The following is a 21,534-nucleotide window of genomic DNA, read 5'->3' on the forward strand; positions in this document are numbered from 1 at the left end:
TCCCCATAGGTGGATTTCCACTCGGCCCCACTTTATTTATTCTAACGGGTACACTAGTGTGACTCGTTTGAATAGTTTCCTGCTGGTAGGGATCCATCGCCTACAGCGAAGGTCCATGTTTGACCAGGGCCTGACTTTTCCTTGTGGAGGATCGTCCACCTCAAGGTTGACAGACCATGGTTCATTTTCCTCAATCTAGTGAGGACCTGTGCGGAGGTCAGTCTATGACTGCCTCCATCAGGTAGGTGAGCAACACAGATGTGTAGCTTATTCGGGAGTGGGTCCCCTGTGACGCATTTCAGGGAAGCGCCCTCCCACGGTTGCAGGGTTTTAACTATACCCGCAAGCCAGTCGGCGCTAACCTGATCCTCACAGACGACCTGTAACCATCCATGCCGAAAGACGCAGCTCTGGAATTGTACCTGCAGCCCATCGTCTGGAATAACCTCCACAGCCGACAAAATAGCCCCCTGAAGAGATTCCTGCTGGTTGGCCGTTAATGAGGTAGTCGGATAATCAAGGTGCAAGATTCCATTGTTTTGTGATATGTAGAGTCCATCGCCAACGTATCATGTGTTTTTATTATTGTTAAAATTTTCTCATCTATGGTTTGCAGGTATATTTCGGATATAATGCTAGATAGTGGGGATCCCATCGCTAGTCCATCTGTTTGTTTATACATTTTTCCTTCAGGTTCGAAATAGTTTTGATTGAGTATTGTATTTAGACTGTGTTCCTTCTGGTTAATGTGGGTTCTGTCTATGTTTTAGTGTTTTAGTTTATCAGATATGATGTTTATACTTTCATTGACTGGTATTTTGACCATAACATTTCATTTTCAATGTGTTACACATAACTGTAATTTCTACTCTTATTAAAAATACGATTACTTGAAACTGGCTTTAATGTGGATTTGAACGATTACATATAAATTACCTATACCAAGTATGACTCTAAAAGCATTGATGTAGAAATAATAATTCATTTTACATATTCAATAAAATCCCAGTTCAAGTCAGATGAAGTTGTAAGTTCTTCAATACTGTATACTCCTCTTTGTCTGAATGTCTTCTAAAACAGCTTTCAGTTCATCGTCTTCAAAACGTCCTTCGAGAGATGGAATGAGAGATTTGGCTTCCTCTGTTGATTCTGGGCATAAATTCGCAATGGCAGCCAACTCGAATTTATGGAGTTTTTTGGTCTGCATCAGCAGGCTGCAAAAAGATAATTTGATATTGACTTCATTCTAACACATCACAACTGCTTATTCGTTTTGACTATTTTTTCCCACAAACATCAGCCAAATACAAACTTATGGAGTACTTATTGAAATTACACATTTTTTTTATATATAGTCATTTATTTGCACAAACAATCGATCTTGTTATTTCACTTTAATTAATGGCCTATGACACATAAAACAGAAATGTTTTTCTCATTTTTTGTGGGAAATGATAAAAAAAAAGTCAAAATGCATTAAACGGGTCCATTCACTAGAATTTTGTTCGTTTTTTTTAATTTATCATTCTACTAAGTTTTTTTCAAAAGATATGTCTGTTTTGATGTCATGTGTTTTTGTAGCTCCATATCTCAATAAATATTCATCCTTCTGTTACCAGGTGTCGCGTCGTGGAAAACCAGTCCCTCCAATTTTACTCTGATATATCGGAGTGACGTCCAGTGTACAGTGTTGCCGACATACAATATAATACATCATTTTTAGACTTTTAGATACTCAATTTTGTCCATCAAAGAAAGTAACTCAAACAATAATAGATGCGTGACCACCACGCACATTTGAATCTATTGGGTAAAAAAAAACAAGCCTCCTTACACTGGCCAATCAGATTCAACTGCCATTGGCTGGCGGATTTCATTCAGGTATATCGTTACAAGGTGTGTACATATACGTAAATTTAAAGTTTAAAATGTTTGCCTTGCTTGGAAGATAACGTGCACTATGCATCATAATTTTTTAGAGCACTCTGTTGCTCGTACGGACAGAATATAGATATACAACGTTACTTTCATTACCGCATGGGGCAGTAGCGACTTGACATTTAAGATGAGTGAGGGAGCGCATCGAGCGCCGGAGTTCATCCGTTTCAAAGATAAGAAAAATGTAGCGGTTGTACAAAAAAACGCAATATATCAGGTGTCTCAAGCATGATCATTTGTAGAAAAAAAAACGTGCTCAATATGGTTCAGATGAGGTTTTTTGTTGTTGTTCACCTGGTTCACCTGGTCATACTGATTGATAGAGATTTTTGTACTCTATACATTGTTGCTGTTCAGTTTTTTCCAAATTTTGATTATTTGCCTCTTTTCAGCTTATGATGCCCCGAAGTGGTCGACCTACAGTAATCCTGGACGAGGATTCGAGGAACCTGTTGGAGACTGACACACGATGATTTGAGGACCCTGGTATAGACTGACACATCACAAACGGTGCGTGGGATAGCGGAAGAATTGAGCGCCAGCTTCCATGCGGTTTTTGATGGTTTAAAACGTATTTCTCAAAGGCGGCAAAACCAATTCAACATTCGCGAATCATCTTTTGACAGAGAAATCCGTCAGTTAGTAATAGTCATGAGGTGCAGGTCTTTTCGGTCGCAGACACAGGACAGAGACATCAACCTGCCTAGGAACCTATGCGACTGTATTTCAAGAGAAAATGTACGCAATTGAATTGTTGGCGTTGGAAGCTCTTTGCTCCTACCGAGCAACGTCCAAAATGATAGTAAATTGCCAAAAACGACTCTCCTCGATAGGAAGACACTTAACAGATTGTCTCTGATCTGGATACCTGGCCGTACTGACCTGGAAGGCAAGGAGGCTGACTCCCTTGCAAAGGAGGGTGCTGCAAGCAGCTTCACCGGACGAGAACGTGTCCTTGGCATCACTTTAGGCTTTGCCAAACAAAGATTTGAACACCTGGATGGCAAAAAGATTTATGAAGTTCTGGCAGAAACTTCCAGGATTGGCTCACTTCAAGGCGTTTATTCACCCTTTGAAGCTTGATACCAAACAGTTGTTGGATTACAGTAGGAATGAACTACAATGTCTATCAGGCCTTCTTACAGGTCACTGTCATTTGAATGACAGTGTGTGTCGCCTCTGTTTGGAAAATGATGAAACAGCAGAGCACATACTTTGTGCCTATCCCGCTGGGAACTGAATCAGGTTTTTAGAGTTCGGCAGAGCCGTACTCTTACCATCTGTCCTGAAAGACCACTCACCATACAAACTAATCGGCTTCGAAGCTGGGTTTATTTGGTAGAGCGTGAATAGGTGTGAACCACAATAAAACCTTGCGGGTTGCGCCGGAGGATCAAATAGACTCTCTTTGGACCTTACCTAATATTCATAAGGATTCAAATTACTATACTCGTAAAAGCACGACACAGAATTATTTCAAACAGTATTGTGACGCCATGCTATTTTACAGCGAAACACATGTCGCAGATTTGTTAACTTTCATCCGGAAATCTTTTTCGAATACGCAAATAACTCGAGTGCATAACAATGTGATAAAATCTGAAGCCTTTCAGAAATGCCAATTTTTTGATATCATGGGATTGCACACATTTTGCACACATTTTGCATACATTTTGATCCATTGAGGTTGGTTTACAAAGGGTGTATATTGAAATTATTTTCAGCAAATGAAAATGATAATATAAACTCAAGAAACTGTATAATATACACATGTATATACATATATTGTTTTTCCACAAATATTTAAATTTATTATGAGTTTTCATTGATGAATCAGCATTTTTTAATACATCGGATACATCAGTAATTAATGTGGTTGATTGTGAGACCGAGACAATATGCTTGTGGTAATGAGTGATTTTTTTGCTGGTATCTTTTTGGCAACACTGTTTTTGACAGATAATAATAATAATAATCGTCTTTATTCATCGACATAATATAAAAAATGAAATACAAAAATTTAGAACAATAATTAAGGGTCAATGAAAAGGTGAAGTATCAGCCTAGGCTGCTTTTCAACTTAACCTAGCAAAAAAAAAAGAAAAATATAGGTGAATCATAGAAGACTATAAAAATATAAGTGAATCATAGAAAAACATCAAAGTAAAATTTGAGTATTAGCATATATAAAACCAAAAATACTTATTTCCAGAACAATTTATACTCGTGTGAGTATAAAATATAAAAGTACAAATAAAATAAAAATTAAATTTTTAAATAATAATTTAAATATAAGAAAAAAAAAAGTAATTATTTAATTCTAAATATAAATATGTGCCTAAATTCTTGTAAAATATTTTCACCTTAGTAAACACTTATTAACATTTATTTATACCCCTACAGGTCCGTCTTAAAAGCAACTCTATATTGACTGAAGTAAGATTTTCAATTTCTTCTTGAAATTGTATAAAGAGAAGTTCCAAAACTCCTTGGGAAGGGTGTTATAGAATTTAGGTGCAGAATATGAAAAAGAACGTTGGTACAGTGCAGTTGAGTGTTTGGGAGTAACTAGCATATTATTTTTCCTTGTGTTCACCCTATCGAGGTTTTTGAACATAGCAAGTTTATTGAGGAGATACGTAGGTTTGCCAGACGTTATAACTGTGTGTGTCAAGGTAAATAAATGGAGTTTTCGACAATTATCTAATTTGAGCCATCCTGTTTCTTTAAATTTCATACTAATATGTTCAAATTTACGTATTCCATGAGAAAAACGTAAACAGGAATTTGAATTTTTGTAGTCTAGCTGCATCAGCCTGTAGAAGTACTGGACCATACTGTCGCAATATGATAATTTAGATATCACCAGCGATTCGCACAACTCAAGTTTCATTTTAGTAGATAGCAAATCAACTAGGATACAGCTGTCTCAGAATATTGAACGAGCTCTGACAGAGATAGCTGACGTGCTTGGTAAATCTTAAGTCAACATCAAACCAAATACCTAGGTTTTTGATATCACTTACACAGGTTAACGGCATACCTGCTAACCTGATTGGAAAATTTTTTGTTAGCTGTTCAAGTTTTGATTTCGTTCCGAGAAGCATAGCTACTGATTTCGAAGGGTTAAGTGTGAGATTATGTGCGGTTGAGATATTGTATAAAGATGTTAGGTCTTCTTCAATTTGAGAAGTTGTTGAAAGGATTGAATTGCTCGTAAAGTCTAGGTATAATTGAGTATCATCGGCATAGTGGTGGATAGTACAAAACTTCAGATACTCATGAAAATCCGAGATATAGATGGAAAAAAGAATAGGTCCCAAGATTGATCCTTGAGGCACTCCGTAATTCACTATTTGGGCATCTGAATTCAATGAACCTACTACTATCGACTGGCATCGTTCCGATGAATAATTACGAATACCCTTGAATCGCGTATTGTGTCATTGTCAAACTTGTTCAGTTTGGACTATAATTTAACCATGAATCGACTTACGAATGAACAACGCTTGCAAATTATTGAATTTTATTATCAAAATTCATGCTCGGTGAAGAAAGTGCATCGTGCACTTCTTCCAATTTATGGGCAGTTTCGTGGGCCTACTGAGGGAGCTATTCGGAAGCTTGTGACTAAATTTCGAACCCAGTTTACATTATCGGACATTAAACCACCAAGACGCATACGTAGAGTGAGGACCGAAGAAAATATTGCAGCTGTATCCGCCAGTGTTCGTGATGACCGTGAAATGTCGATTCGCCGCCGTTCGCAGCAATTGGGCCTCTGTTACTCCACTACGTTGAAAATTTTGCGAAAGGATTTGGTGTAAAACCTATAACAAACAGCTGGTGCAAGAATTGAAGCCATACGACCTCCGACAACGTCTAACATTTGGTGAATGGGCGCTGGCAAAGTTGGGGGAAGATCCACATTTTTATCGAAAAATTGTGTTCAGTGTCGAGGCTCATTTCTGGTTGAATGGATACGTTAACAAGCAAAAATGCCGCACCTGGAGTGAAGACCAGCCACAAGCATTGCAAGAGCTACTGATGCATCCCGAAAAAGTCACTGTTTGGTGTGGATTATGGGTCGGTGGCATCATCGGGCAGTACTTCTTCGAAGACGAGAATGGCGGAGCGCTACCGTGTGATGATTGACGACTTTTTGTTGCCCAAAATGGAAGAATTGGGCATGCCTGATATGTGGTTTCAACAAGACGGTGCCACACGGCACGCGAAACAATGGCCCAATTAACAGCCGCCTTCGGTGAACAGGTCATCTCACGTTTGGGGCCCGTCAATTGGCCGCTTAGATCGTGTGATTCAAAGTTTTTGGATTATTTCTTGTGGGGTCATGTTAAGGCTCATGTCTACAGGAATAAACCAGCACCGACTGACGCTCTGGAAGCCAATATTGAAGCATTTATACGTGAAATATCGGTCGATATGTTAGTGAGAGTGCCAAAATTGGACCTTGCGCGTGGGCCATGTAAAACGGAAACGCAGACAACATTTGCATGAAATCATCTTCAAATATTAAATTATATTGATCGTCCTATCGATTCCAATGAAGATTTCATCAATTTTTTCAAATATTTTATGTTGTTTTAAAAATCAAATCCTATACCTCTTAAAAATCACCCGTTAATAGAAATGAGATACATGTTTTCGAATGAAAATTAGAAAGATATCCAGAAAAAGCTCCATCGATGTTGTTCCATGTTTTGTGGTAGGCTCATTTCGATTATTATTCATCTGTAGTTCTTATTCATCTTGTGGAAACTTTACCAAGAGTTGTCCATCTTCGGACGCAAAATTAACACTGAAATCTCCTGCTGAAATTAGTGGCAACATATGGTAGTTTTCTCCTTATTCTTCTGAGCCTACTCGACCATAAATGTGTGTTCGCACCTATTTCTCTTGTCCCTACAATAATATACAAATTGTAACTCTCTCTCTTTCTATCTTCACTAACTTCGCTTGATCAAACTTTTCTTAGCGTTCTCGTCACGCATTCACCAGCATACTCCCCCAAGTCAAGGGCGCGTAAAGGAGTTTTACTTAAAAAATGTGGACAATAATAATTTCGAATTACGCTTCTTTAGAGCTCTGAAGCGTAATATCAACGAAGACATAGATTTTACTTTTTATTGTCCTGCAGATTTACCTTTCGAACCTTATTTTCTGGACGGAATTTCAATAAACCAATTTTTGTTCATCCAAAATGAATATTACTGGAGTTTTTTCCCAACACCAAATCGTTATTTTTACACCTCGACACGTGTTTCGATCACCAAGTAATCATCTTCAAGAGGAAGATAAAACTAATAACTACTCAAAACTAAAGCTACTTATACTTATCGGGTATATCATACAGGTAGGTAATCAGTAATACCACCCATACAAGTGTACCACCCTAAATTAATTTTACAATTGGCCTTTCTATTATTTACAATATGTCCTTATGTATGTTTAAATGTTACAGCTATATATAGAACAATTTTCAGCTATATAAAATTAGTTTCACAATATTGTCTATCTAAATATATTTACAATGTGTCTTTTTGTAGTAATCAGAAAACCCAACAATATCATTTCAACAAGCTATATAGTATGCTATTTGGTATTGGTCCGTTATCGTTATTCATAATATTATTATGTTTATATTTCCACACTCTCATAGGCATCTAGTTGCCTGTTGTTATTAACTTGTCTAACTAATCTTAAAGAACTGAAGTCTATGGAATGATTTTGTTGCAAAATATGATGGACGACTGCTGATTTTTCAGGTCTTCCATATTTTAAGTGTGCTATGTGTTTCTTATATCTATAGATCTTTTTGTCTGTCCATAATATTTTGCATCGCAGTCCTTACATTCAATTTCGTAAATTCCAGACTTTTCCGAATTCTCGACTTTGTCTTTTAGACTTCCCAAAAGGTTCTGCAGTGTGTGACTTGTTTTAAAAACCACCTTCATACCTAGTTCCTTGAAAATCTTTCCAAAGTTCTTCGTATATTGGTGGTATGGAACTGAGATGTATTTATCTTGGTTTTTGTCTTTTCTGAAAGTCGAGATTTCGTTCATTCTTAACCTAAACTTCTTTTTCCTAATTATGTCATCTACAATACCCCTCGGGAAACCGTTAGTGGCTGCTATTTCCTGTATTGTACGTTTTTCTTTTGTGAACCTATCATGTGTTAGAGGGAAAGTCAAAAGACGATGCACCAAAAAATTCGAACCAGCACGGTTGTGCTGTCCACAGTGATGTGAACTGTCAGGAATATACCTGTACGTGCTTGTTTCTTTTCTAAATATATCGTATTCTAACCCTCCATCTTTGCTCCTCATTACCAAAACGTCAAGAAATGGTAGTTGTCCCTTATTTTCTACTTCATACATGAATTTTATTGATGGACATCTATTATTTGAAAAGGAAACAAAGTCCTCGATATTCGATTTTTTGGTATCGAATACCGCGAAAATATCATCCACATACCTTAGCCAAATCCTAGGAAAATACTTTGACTTTTCTTTAGTTTCCATTTCGAATCTGCTCATGAACAGGTCTGCCAGGTAGGGGGACAGGGGATTTCCCATGGCCGTTCCTTCCTGTTGTTCATAAAAGCAACCTTCTACCTGGAAACGATTTTGTGTCATACACAAATTGGTAAGAGAAACGAATTCATCGATTTCGTTGTCATTGAAATTATTTTTCTCTAGTAGTTCCCTGAGGTATTGCAAGGTCTGTGGAATTGGGACGCTAGGAAATAATGAACTAACATCAAAAGAAACCAAAATCTCACCTTCTTGCAGAACCATGTTTTTTGTATGTTGTATGAACTCTAAAGAGTTTTTTATACTAAAACCTGGTTCCCCAATAGATAAGGTTTCAAATTCCTTAGTGAGCCACTTCGCTATTTGGTAGGTAGGAGCTCCAATAGCTGACACGATGGGGCGCATTGATTTTCCCGGTTTATGGATTTTTGGGAGGCAATATAGTTTCGACACCGTTGGGTTGGAAACTTGTAACTTCCGTTTCAGTTGAGGAGTAAGTATGTTGTCGCATTTCTTTAGGACGTCTTTTACTTCTGCAATCATCTTTGGTAACGGGTTTCTGGACAATTTCGCATACGGTCCGTTGGTAATGAGAGTATTGACCCTTTCGTAGTAGTCCGATTTATCCAGAATTACTACTTTGTTACCTTTGTCGGCTTTCAAGTAAAAAACGTTCTTGTCTTTCAATCGTTTGATAAGTTTCTTTTGGTTTTTCTCGTTGTTTATTGAATGCTTCCGTTTATCTGTTATCATGTTCTTAGAGATTTGATTCCTAACCTTTTCTCGAACTAGTCCCTTCGAGGAATCGGGCATATATTGAATCGAACTTTCAACACTAGCAACGATATCCTCAAGAACTTTCTCGGAAGGCGAGATGCCAAATTTCAAACTGTTGTTCAAAAGGTTGATTTCTTCCTTATCAAACAATTGTGATGAATGATTTTCAACAATATTTATGACTTTCGGAGTGGTTTCTTTCGGTTCATTCTTAGATATGAGTTAATCCAAAACGTTTAAATAGGTCGCGTTGATTGATCGCTGTACAACTTTGTGAAGAGTGGCTAGCCTTGAACTAATTCACCGTTTCTATGCCTCAAGGAAATATTCAACAGTATAAGCCCAACTAAATAATGATAAGATGAATACCAAGCAGCTGTAGGCATGGTATTTTTTCAATTTTTACCAATATACAAATACTCACTTTCTCACTGCGGAAATAGTTTCCTTATTTTTGAATTTCCTGAATCGGTCTGTATATGTCAGGGTCTTCATGAATACTTCAGAAAACTCCTGTTCATCTTCTGCAGATTCATTTTGGTCTTTCCTATGTTCTAGTAACATATGAACTTCTGATATGAGAAGGGTTTCAGCATTTTCAAATTCTGAAATGGAAAAAAAATTAATTTAATTATACTCTGCCGAATTAAACTGCTACAATCCATTTTTTCGATAGCAGAAAACCGCCGATCGCGCAAAATATTTCCAACTTTTATGCCTCTCACCAACAGACTTGACATACTGAATATCTGAAACTGTTAACATTTGTTCAAGACAAGTGTACCAAAATTTTAAAAAATGCTGATAGCCCGCGAAATTTGAACATTCCCCTTATTTTTTGAACAGTCGACGTATATGATGCTGACTTATTAAAAAACAATTCATTCTCGTCATGAGAACCTTTCCGCTTCCCATATATTCCCTGTAAGGGGGCATTTGCTCGCTTGTACACGTCCCTGATTTATTAAAAATTGTAGCAACGCATAAGCCTCAAAGATGGGCTCCGAGGTGGTCGACCTACAGTGATCCAGGACGAGTATTTGAGGACCCGAGTGGAGACTGACCCAGCACATATTGGAAATGTCAAAAATCTCGAAAAATGTCGTAATCCTGCAGTAAATAATCTCGAAACAGCTGAAACATCTACATTAAGGAGTATTACCAAAATGCTTCACCCTCAGAACATACTACACAATCCCTCAAACGCACTGCTGTACGGAACTACGAAAAAGAAACCTATAAACCGAAAACCCACTCACACGGGACAGTATCTGAACCACAAATCCAACCACCATCAATCGACTAAAAGAGGAATCATCAAAACCCCATTGGACCGTGCTTTCGGACTTTGTAATACGAAGGAAGGTCTCGAGAAGGAACTAAACATCATCAAAAATGATCTTCAACGAAATGGCTACTCAATAGCGATGGTGGAACAGATTTTGGCTAAAAGACAGCAGGAGCCCCAAAAGGAAAAGAAGCCGCACAACCAGTGCTTGCACTTCCCTACATCATAGGATTATCGTGAAAGATACGAAGAATTGGATCCAAGTTATTAGAACCTGCTTCAGATCCGGTAACACTATCCCTAGCAGCCTCACGAAAACTAGGCCACCAAACGCGGACTGCGATTCCAAGAATTGCATTTACCTGATACCCTGTGAGTGCGAAAAATCCTATATTGGTGAAACTAAGAGGCCATTGAATGTTCGCATTGCCGAGCACAAGAAACACACACAGCGAGGGGAAACCAGCAAATCAGGAATAGCAGAGCATGTTTGGACCCATAAACATAACATCGAATGGTCCCAGGTGTGTCAAAATACTCACGAATTGAATAGATCCAATTTTCTGAAAGAAATCTTTTATATATTTTTTGCAGCAAACCATATCTAGAATCTTCCAATTGGATGGTAATTTATTGTAGAGAGCAACATCTAGAGAATTATTAGCAGATTTATTCAAAATAAATCTCTGTGGTCTGAGATGCCTAGCACCGCGGGTGTTATATTCATGAAAGTCTCAATTTATACTTAGTTTATTTTTTCTACTATGGAGTTCTAGTACTTGATGGAAAATATAAAGAACAGGTAGTGTCATGACTTTGAATTTCTGGAACAAAGGTTTACAATGGTCTCTGAAGGCAATATTAGCAATAATTCGAATGGTTTTTTTTGAAGCCTAAATACTTTTACAGAGTCCGATGCATTACCCCATAAAATTACCCCATAAGAAATATGAGAGTGAAAAAAAGCATAGTAGATATTCATTAGTGTGTCAGAACTTATTATATTTTTCAGTTGTCTCAGAATAAAATGGAGTTTGAAAGTTTGGAGCAGAGCCTCTCGATGTGAAACTTCCAATTCAGAGAGGGATCTAGAAAAATTCCTGAAAGTTTTGTATGTTCATTGGTACTTGTTGCCTGTGAAGAAAATGTCATATGATTTGTTTTGCTAGCGTTTAGTTTCAAACTGTTTGCTGCAAACCAACATTCGCCATTTTTTTCAGTAGCTTAATTTATTGTTTTCTGGTTTATATTTTGATGAAAGATAGTGATGTCATCTGCGAACATGATACAGGTTGAATCGACTAAATGATAAAATAAGTCATTTACGTAAATGATAAATAGGAGGGGCCCCTGAACAGAGCCCTGAGGTACCCCATATTTCATTGCTACTGTTTCTGACGCGATACCATTGAAGCACACTGACTTTCTTCTGACTGAGAATATTCAGAACAACGGTTGAACACCGTGTCAGCCAGGCACGTTCCAAAGAAGAAAACCCACCAAAAAGTCCATGGTTATTGTGTGGTGGTCAATGACTGATGTGATTCACTATAACTTTCTGCAACCGGACCAAACCATCACAGCAAAGTCCTATTGTGAGGAAATCGATGATATGTACCAAAAATTGCGTCAGCAGCAGGCACTGGCCAACGCTCGTCCGCACAAATCACTGTCCGAAAATTAAATTAATGGAGCGTGCCATACACCCCAGACCTCTCGCCAAGTGACTACCATCTTTTCAGGCACTTCAATAACTTCCTCACCGGTAGAACCTCCGCCAATCCAATCAGGACCAGGCAAAAACGACCTTCGTCTACTCCATCGAATCCCGAGCACTCAAGTTTCATGCTGACTGAATCAATCGACTTGTGTTACGTTTGCAAAAATGTAGTGATTCAAATGAGGCTTATTTCGATTGAATTGAAAAAGCATTTACTGAGATATTACAGTTTCAAAGTAGAGTCATAAAAACGAACAAAACCTTTTGTTAGAACATAATAATTTATTAAAATTAGCAAACAGAGAAATCAAAATCGTTTTCTTATTCGAAAAATATATTATCAGACTGGATACCAGTGGTTTTTAAAGACTAAAATATATAACAAGGGACCTGTATTACAGGGTATATGTACCGGTACTTTTTTTATTCTTATATTTAGTTATGGACTATGTTTACATGTTTTTTGAATTATTGATTTAATCCAAATTTCACAATTTAAAAAAAGTAATCAGATTTCACCAATAATTTTTCACCAGATAAATTAATATCTAATCAATATTTTATTCACTATGAGTCTATTTATAGCATAAACATTAATGTATAAAAACAAAAAAATGTGTGGTGAAAAAGTTAGACGAGATTGGTATTGTTAACAGTATTGTTAACAGTATGTTTTGCAACAAGATGATTCTAAGGTACTTGCAAAAGATTAACTGTATTTTGGGATAAGCGGTACTAGTACTCTAAGATGCAGACCGCCAGTATTACCAACATAATACAAATCAAATCAAATTTTTATTTGGTTCATAACAAAGCTACAGCTTTAGAGCATGTCACAAAATACCATAAAATTAACATATGCTCAAAAGTAAAATATACAATCTTCAGAAGATACTGTGCAATAAAAATAATAATACAGTACATACATACAATCGTGCAAGGCATCTTTGCTCTATGGTCCAGGGAATAAATGGAAAAAGTCATTAATACCATATACGGGATTTTCCGTAAATAATGTCTTTATTTTTTTTTTAATTTAGTATAGTTCAGAGAACGTACTGTAAGAGGTAGGGCATTGTATATTTTAATATCAATAGTATCGTCCATTCTTTGTAACCGGGTTTGAGGTTACAACAGATTGACTATTAGTGTCTTCTTTGACATATAGTAACTTTACAAAAATTATCAGAGAGTAAAGTGTCATTATTCTCAACGTTTCAAAGATTGGTTTGCAGGAGTCTTCAAAATTAGTTCCTATAATAGATCTTACAGCCCTCTTCTGAATGACGAATTTAGCATTTAAATGAAACTGAGCTGCCGAGCTCCAGACAGATAAGCCATATCTAATAATGGATTCAAACAGTGCATAATAAGTAGTTATTGCAGCGGATTGGTTAATAAGTTGTTTAACTTTTTTTATAGCAAATACTGCACTATTTATTCTATTGCAAATTGTACATATACGTATGTTCTATAATAGCCTGACATCTATATCTACACCCAGAAATTTAGTGTGCAGCATGTCTAGGTCGTCTTCTACATTGTAGGATAGTCTGGATTCGAAAATGAGACTTTTGTTTTTTTTTTTTTTTCATTGAGTATGAGCTTGTTTGTCAAGAACCAGGTTTTTGCTTGTTCCATAACTTCACCAAGGATTGTAGCCGAACACTCCCCTTTATTGATACTAATGCCAAATGTGGTGTCATCAGCATACATAATTGTCTCGATATTTGAGGCGAACATATTTGTCAAATCGTTAATATAGATAATAAAGAGAAGAGAGCCGAATATTGATCCCTGAGGAACTCCTCTACTTATTATCTGAGGAGTGCTCCTCTGATTTTCAATACAAACTACTTGAAATCGATTGAACAAGTAGGATTTGATTAGTTTGAGTGCCACTCCTCTTGTTCCATAGTACTCCATTTTCCTCATTAGTATGTCATGATCAACACAATCAAAAGCTGCACTTAGGTCTGTGAAGATTCCCGTTTCTTTCAAAACTGGTTTTAATAGCACAAGATAATGACTTGATAGCATCCAAAGTGGACATATTTTTCCTGAAATCTTACTGCTGAGGACTCAGGATTTTGTTCTTAACGGAGTAATTAGCTAGTTGATCATAAAGAATAGTTTCAAATATTTTTGCAGGTCCTACAGTTAACTATGTAACTCATCATAAACTTGACATATAGGTTACTTATTTTTCTATTTTATTCTATAAAGAGGTGATAGCAGCACATATTTTTATTACAATATATACAGCTACTGGACTGAGTCATGGTCAGTGGGAGAAATCGTATCTGCGTAAAGTTTGTGTCGGTGTATGAGAAAAAAAGTATTAGGGAAAAAGGAATAGAAACTTTTGTTTGCAATTTTATGAAGAACGGATTAAGGGGTAAACAAGAAATGGATATTAAAATGCCATTTAGTTCTTGTAGATATATAAAAGCCAAGCCATGACTCAGTCTGGCAGCTGTAAATGAATAGTGGACTTGATACATCGGTGAACTGAATAAAAATAGTGAACATGTTTATCTGATTCTAATAACTTGTGGTATATGTGCTTCTACTTTGCTCACTTTATAGTAAGCCTATGCATTTCATGAAATCAACTCCGGAATAGAAACAATTTTTTGATAGGTTAATCTATTATTTTTGAAGATATTGAAATTCAATTGAGTGTGTAGAAGGTTGTCAAAAACATCGATATCCAGAGAATTTCAAATTAATTTAATTGAAAGGGGTATATTATTAGGATTAATTTTTGGGAAAGGTATTGGTATTCTACTGCTCTGTATTTATATAGAAAAATGTGGGAATATTCCATAGAAAGGAAGAAAGCAATTGATTTTGATGTTTTTATGAAAGTAGTTGTTTCAGGAGGGCTTTTTCTTCCAGTTTGTGCCTGAAAGTTACTTCTTTGCATGATCTACACATTTTTATAGATTAGGAGAATATACCAATCCAAAATATGCATGTTCATTCATAATGTTAAGAATAATAAAAAACATTCAGTACTATGTTTCGACAATATTAATGTAATTTATGATCATGATACACGGCAAATTCAAAATATAGTTTCGCAACTCCACAAAAGCGAATTTGGTCAAAACTGTGTGATGGACTTAATTCATACAATAAAATATCTAAAAATATTAGAAAATTGAAATTTAAGACACAATTAAAAAAATATATTTTGAAATAGATTGGAAATGTAGTTTCATATATTTTTAATTGCTGAATTATTCCCAGTATGTTATTTTTATTTCAATATATATGTTACATTCTCTACTATAAACATGTAATGTTTCTTGGAATTGAAATTATTCGCTTCCTTCCTTTCTATTAAAGATTCCCACATTTTATTTCTGTATAAAGATGAAAAAGTAGAAAGCCAAAATATTTCTTTCCAATTTGATATTTCAAGTCAACATCTGGGATGTCTGAGTTGTCCCACATTTTATATGCTTTATTTTATTCTCATAATTATGATGACCTGAGTGTTTTGGACGGTTTTCGGGTTCTGCAGTGGTCTTCTTTGGTTATAATCTCAAACGTTTCGACTGCAACTGCTGTAGTCATCTTCTTGATGTGTCAACTGTTTCAATTGACCAAACCACTGAAGATGATTGCCGCAGTTGCAGTCGAAACGTTTGGAGATTATAACCAAAAAATAGCACGGCAAAACCCGAAAGCCAATCAAATCATTGACTCCTGTACATGCTGATCTGAGTTTTTTTTATGTAATTCTGAACTTTCTGAAAAGTAGTTGAAAATGATCATCAAACCCCTACAATTTCAATGATTTTGTTTCTTCACGAGAATAGCTCTGCAGCTCAATAGATTGACAGTTAATATGGGAAAGATTAATGAATATAAAAATAAAGTTAATACAGGAGCTCTTACTCTCTTACATTCAAAAAACAAATCAAATTTTTAGTAGTCAGGAATTTTTTTTTTATTAAATTGGTGTATTTGGAGGTTACAAGACTGAAATCCAGTCTTATCACTGCGATCCTCTTTATGAAAAATTAGGTGTTACTTGCTTTTAAAAGCAATATTTGCTAGAAATCCCAGCTTTCAGATACCCTGTAAACATGGTCATTTTCTGGTTGGAATATAAATTAAATGCTTCTCGGCCTATAACACTAATATCACACTGAACTGGTAATATAACCCTCTTGAATCAAAAAGTCATAGAGCTTTCTAGTCTTATTGACATCAATTTTCAGCAATCTCCTAGCAGTTTGCAAAGCCACATAGCCATTTTTCTTGCACTCCGCAACCAACACGTCCCGCAGTTGAAAATACGTCATAGGAACAAGTCTCACAGTACTACACAATTCTATTTCCTTCTCGGATAGTTGAGAATAACCAGGCATGCCAGTTACTTCAATCGGAGCAAAAGTTCGTCGCCTGTTGAATTTTGTTAAAAGGGCAAGGTTCACGTCCTTGTTTTTCAAACTGAACAGGGGGTTGGTTCTAAAAGCTTTCAGAGATTTTCTGTTCGCCTCGTGGAGTTGGTTGAGCTTCAAAAATAGCCGCCCCTCATCCAAGGAAGTTATACCTTTTCTTCGCAAGTTGAGTAATCTGAAATAATGAAAGAGAATAATTAATTACACTGACCTATCACAAAACAATGTTTGTCTTATAGAATGTCTCATTTAGTATTCAGGTGAATTTATTTTTAGGAAACCAGAAGCTACTATTAGGTTATCAAAATGGCTTTAGAAGTGATAAATCCACAACTACAACAATTGCAGACTTGTGTACAAATATCTACATTGCATTAAATGGGAATCATCGCTCGATAACCCTAAATTATAAAATAAATAATTGAATCACCCTGTAAGTATGCGATGTCAACAAAAATTTCAACTTCACTCAAATCGATTTGTGACTTGAAACAAATTTTAGTCAAACATGTCAAAATGGACACAAGCAAATGTCCTCAAATTACGAAGGCACTATCCTGTTGCTGTGTTAGTAACCTTTAGCATCATTTACCATATTATATTACCAAGCATGCACAGTCATATATTGAAACCTACCGAAAAGGAAAGAGCAAAGTATGAAATGATGAACCGTCAAAATTGATCACATCATGAGGATCTTAGAAGATATAAAATATAATAGAAATTATTCAAAATATATTTTTGAGCCATGACAATTTTTTCCAATTAGTAATTCACTCATTCATGAAAGATCATAACAAAAAAACAATGCTTAGAATAAATAGCAAATAAAATCATTTTTGGGTGGAAAACTTTATGACAATAAATTTGAAGCTTGTCATCAGAATGCCAAATTCAATAATAATTATTACCAGAACTTTATAGGAGACATTTTCAATGTTGGAAAAGATAATTGAGAAATATGTTAAATTCAATAATAATTATAACTAGAACTTTATAGGAGATGATTTCAATGTCAGGGAAGAGAATTAATAAATTTTAGATTTACATTAATTACTCGAAAATCTTTTCCCCAATTATGACGAAATTTGTTTTTCATTTATTTTTTGTGGAGAAAATCAGAGTTATCGCCTTTATTTTAGATCGTGGAAGGTGAAAATCCCCAAAAATGGTTGACAAAAACACTTTTTTGATGTTATCACATTTGAAATAATTTTAGAAGCTTCAGAGAGGATTACCTGATGATATTAATAATGAAAATCGTTACATCTAAGTTTAATAATAATAACATCTGTGGTGAGAATTTTCTTTTGTTCAATAATTCAAAGCAGTTGCGGCAAAAATTTCACTACAAAAGTAAAGATGCTATTTTTGTCGGCACTTGGTGATCGAAACACGTGTCGAGGTGTTAAAAATAACGATTTGGTGTTGGGAAAAACTCCAGTAATATTCATTACTACACCAAAGGTTCCAAACAGTGCATCATAAGGTTTGAATAATTGTTCATTAATCAATAGAAAATACCAACAAATACGCTAGGGGTTTTCAACGAATGTGGGCCAATTCAATCACATAAATTTCAACACCTGATTTTGTGTGAAAATGCCAACAAATAATAACAAAAACTCAAAGTGAAGTGCCGATATCATTTGGAACATGGTTTTTATCACCAGAATGGGTAACTGAATTAGTAAATTTTTCAAGTTTTGGCTTTTGACTGACTCCGAAAGTATTCGGCAGAGCCAAGTATCGACTTGGCGTTATCAGCTGACAAAAATGGGTGAGTCTAAAGAATGATTGGGAGCCATTTACACAAATATTTTCCTACCTCTAATTTTAGAAATTAAATAGGAATTTTGAAAAACTGACCTTGATATTTGCAGCTTCAGTTCTCCAACCCTGTGTATTCCCTCCATCAGCATATTGAACTTCACAGGCTCACAAAACTGCATGAATCTTATTAGTTTTTCATATACTGGTTTCTGAATTGTGAAGTCATACCTGTGAAGCCAAGACATCGTCTTCCTGAGTAAAATTAATCCATGTTCTCTCATTAAAGTTTTCCACCTTTGGCGTTCCCTCAATCTCCTGTTGTAACTCTCCACTAGAGAACATTGCAAGTTAGTTAGGAGTTCGTATTGCGGATCATCTTCTTCAACAATTTCCATATGTGATAATAAATCTTCAGCATTCTTATCGTATTCACTTTCAAAATCAGAGCGAGCTGGATTATAACCTGCCAAAGACTTGAAGCCTATTGTATTACATAAATATCGAGGTGGTTCATCGCTGTCGGATAACCGGAACCTATAAGGCACAACTACCTGTGGAAAAACAGCTGCAACTCGGTCTTTTAGTTTAGGTAATTTGTTTGACCCCTTTCTATCTAAATAGAAACTATCATAGTGATTAATAACTTCATTTACCGTTCTGTTTGGGAACTCTTGGGCGACGAGATTCCAATTTCCATAGTTCATAATGGAATCCAATAGTTTCAGTTCTTCCTCGGCAGTCCAGTCAGAGTTTTCAAACAACGTAAATTTAGTTGATAACACTTTGTAGTCATGATCATTTTTGTGATTAAAAAACTCTGAACCACTAGAGAAGCAGGTTAAACAAATATTCACATTGCACTTATCACACAGAATCCACTTATTGACTACTTCACAGGAACAGTTTTCACAGTGTGTCGAATTGTACTGATCTAAATCATTAGAGTTAGAAAATTTTAAGAGGTCATCTTCTGAAAATGTAACTGACTAGCTAAAATATACTTAATTTTGGAAAAATCATACCTTTAGGAAATTGCAAATCTGCTGCATCTTCTTCGGTGAGATCGGTATTTGTGTTGGTCATCATTTTGATAGTAAATTAATACTGATTCTGGGATATTATTATAAAGTTAACAAATATGCTGTAGCAGATCACAGACTAGGTTTTGAGTTTATGGGTTATGGATTTCTAGTTTATTCCAATTTCTTCCTCTTCTGTTTGTATTGTCGTCGCTTCCTTAGTCAGGCGCATTTGACCAGTGAACCTCCTACCACGTTACACAATAGGAGCTTCGTCGGGGGGTAAAATTCAAATAGTTCGAAATAATACCGTATCTTATATGTAGTATTATTTGTTTTCCGCTGTTAATTTCTTGAAGTGTTGGCGAGTGCAATTATACAATAATTTTTGCACATTAGTTTCTTTGCTACTATTATTTTATGCAAATAGAAGCAATTAGGAGAGGAAGAACATTGTACAAATCAGAGGTCTACTAAGGGTATAGGTCGAGGATGGGAGACAAAAAAGCGAACGAACCTCCCCTACATTCTACAATTTAATGTTGTCATATTCCATGAAATGTATTTTGTCATTTTTATGAGTGAAAAGTTTAAATTTTCGAGTACTATAGGGTCTTGCACTGAACTCTTCCGATCTTTAAATTTAAATGAAAAAAGTGTGTGTGAGATATCTTTGAAATTTTCTTTTCGTTGATGTGATTATGTGCAGAATATTACATCGTTCAAATGTCCACCACCATCTCTGGGTGGAGCGCATTCGAAAAATCTTATTTTCTATGACTTTGACATATAAATCAAGCTGAATTGGACCGATGGCATGAATTATGTCGACTTCATGGACCGCTGTGGTTTGTGGCTCATTCGCATGCATCTGCGATTCAAGAAAATCCCACAAAAAAAGTCTGGCGGGGTCAAATCTCACGATCGCGGTGGCGAATTCACATCACCTCCTCACCTCATATAACCATGCCCTAAGCATAACCTGGACCTACAGGATTCCAGGAAAACATCCTCCTGATTAGAGATGCGAACATCACTTGCAACCTTGATAATCTGGATTCCACCAGAAGCGGTACGTATCAGAAATACGCGACGGACTGTGCCTGCTCATTGTGTTGAGGTTCAACTCAGAACACCCCGAACTTCACTGTTCAAGATTTCTTTCATTTGAAGAACATTTTCCCAAACGGATTTAATCTTCAGCGATTCAAATCCAATGTGACTCGCTACTTTCACACACTGTAGTGTTTGTGTTTTGTCCTAAAAAAAACGTCGAACCCTGGTAGAACCTTTGCCAATCAGGACCAGGCAAAAACGGCCTTCGTCGACTTCATCGAATCGTTGGCACACAATTTTTATGCTGACGGAGTTAATCAACTTGTGTTACGTTGGGAAAACTGTAACACAAGTTGGGAAAACTGTATTGATCCAAATCGCTCTTTCTTCGAATGAATTGAATAAGTATTCACTGAAGTATTTCAGTTCAAAGTAGACACAGACAGACACTTCTGAATGAACCAATATATAACCTTCGAATATATCAATATTGGAAAATTCTCAACAAGATCATACTGAAGGTTGGAACTGAACTCCAGTATACTTGGAGTTCAGTAGGTATTTTCAACTAGTATTGATTATTATTGAACCATAGGTATTCTGATTAAAATGTGAACAATTCGAATCAATAAAACCTTTGGAATAGTATTGAAAAAGGTATGCGAAGAAGGGTTCCTGTCAAATTATTTGAATAGGAATTTCATGCATTACTTATACTATTAAAATCAGTAAATCGGAATTTTATGGATTTATATGTGATATATGGTTGATGTACAGATTGATGAAACATATTAGATAATTATATGAATTCACTATGCTCATGTACATCGTTATAACCATGTTATTTGCCAAAAAATGTAATCTGTTCGATCAGGAATGTCAGTAAATTAAATTTTCTCAATGTATCGAATATTGTTTCAACTACCCAATGATTACTCCAAATTAAGCACTTGCATCAGCCGTTCGGAATAAAAAAACACAGTTTATTGCA

General features: G+C 35.8%; 1 protein-coding gene across 2 annotated transcripts; it reads right to left on the reverse strand.

Annotated features, from left to right (window-relative positions):
• Window positions 1-886: 886 nt before the first annotated feature.
• On the reverse strand, window positions 887-19,730 carry LOC111515256 (RNA polymerase II subunit D). Of its 2 annotated transcripts, none has more exons than XM_074174078.1 (3): window positions 19,491-19,676; window positions 9,694-9,874; window positions 887-1,214 (listed from the first exon to the last, which is right to left on the reverse strand). In XM_074174078.1, the coding sequence occupies exons 1-3, from the start codon at window positions 19,552-19,554 to the stop codon at window positions 1,037-1,039; spliced, it is 423 nt and encodes a 140-aa protein (XP_074030179.1). In that variant the 5' UTR covers window positions 19,555-19,676; the 3' UTR covers window positions 887-1,036. The 2 variants fall into 2 exon arrangements, with proteins under 2 accessions (XP_074030179.1, XP_023022765.2); XM_023166997.2 differs by lacking the exons at window positions 887-1,214; window positions 9,694-9,874 and adding exons at window positions 12,540-16,870; window positions 18,565-19,438 and having other exon boundaries at window positions 19,491-19,730.
• Window positions 19,731-21,534: the final 1,804 nt, after the last annotated feature.

This window comes from Leptinotarsa decemlineata, unplaced genomic scaffold, assembly GCF_025532065.1.
Source record: "Leptinotarsa decemlineata unplaced genomic scaffold, Ldec_3_MD MMD2_tig00000505_RagTag_RagTag, whole genome shotgun sequence".
Taxonomy (NCBI): domain Eukaryota; kingdom Metazoa; phylum Arthropoda; class Insecta; order Coleoptera; family Chrysomelidae; genus Leptinotarsa; species Leptinotarsa decemlineata.

Excerpts from the sequence above, each read along its gene's own strand:
- LOC111515256 (XM_023166997.2), bottom strand. The coding sequence starts at position 19,554 with ATGATGACCAACACAAATACCGATCTCACCGAAGAAGATGCAGCAGAT. Across the intron at positions 19,439-19,490 it reads AGATTTGCAATTTCCTAAAG|AAGATGACCTCTTAAAATTT; the intron begins GTATGATTTTTC and ends TTACATTTTCAG. Across the intron at positions 16,871-18,564 it reads CTGAAGCTGCAAATATCAAG|ATTACTCAACTTGCGAAGAA; the intron begins GTCAGTTTTTCA and ends TCATTATTTCAG.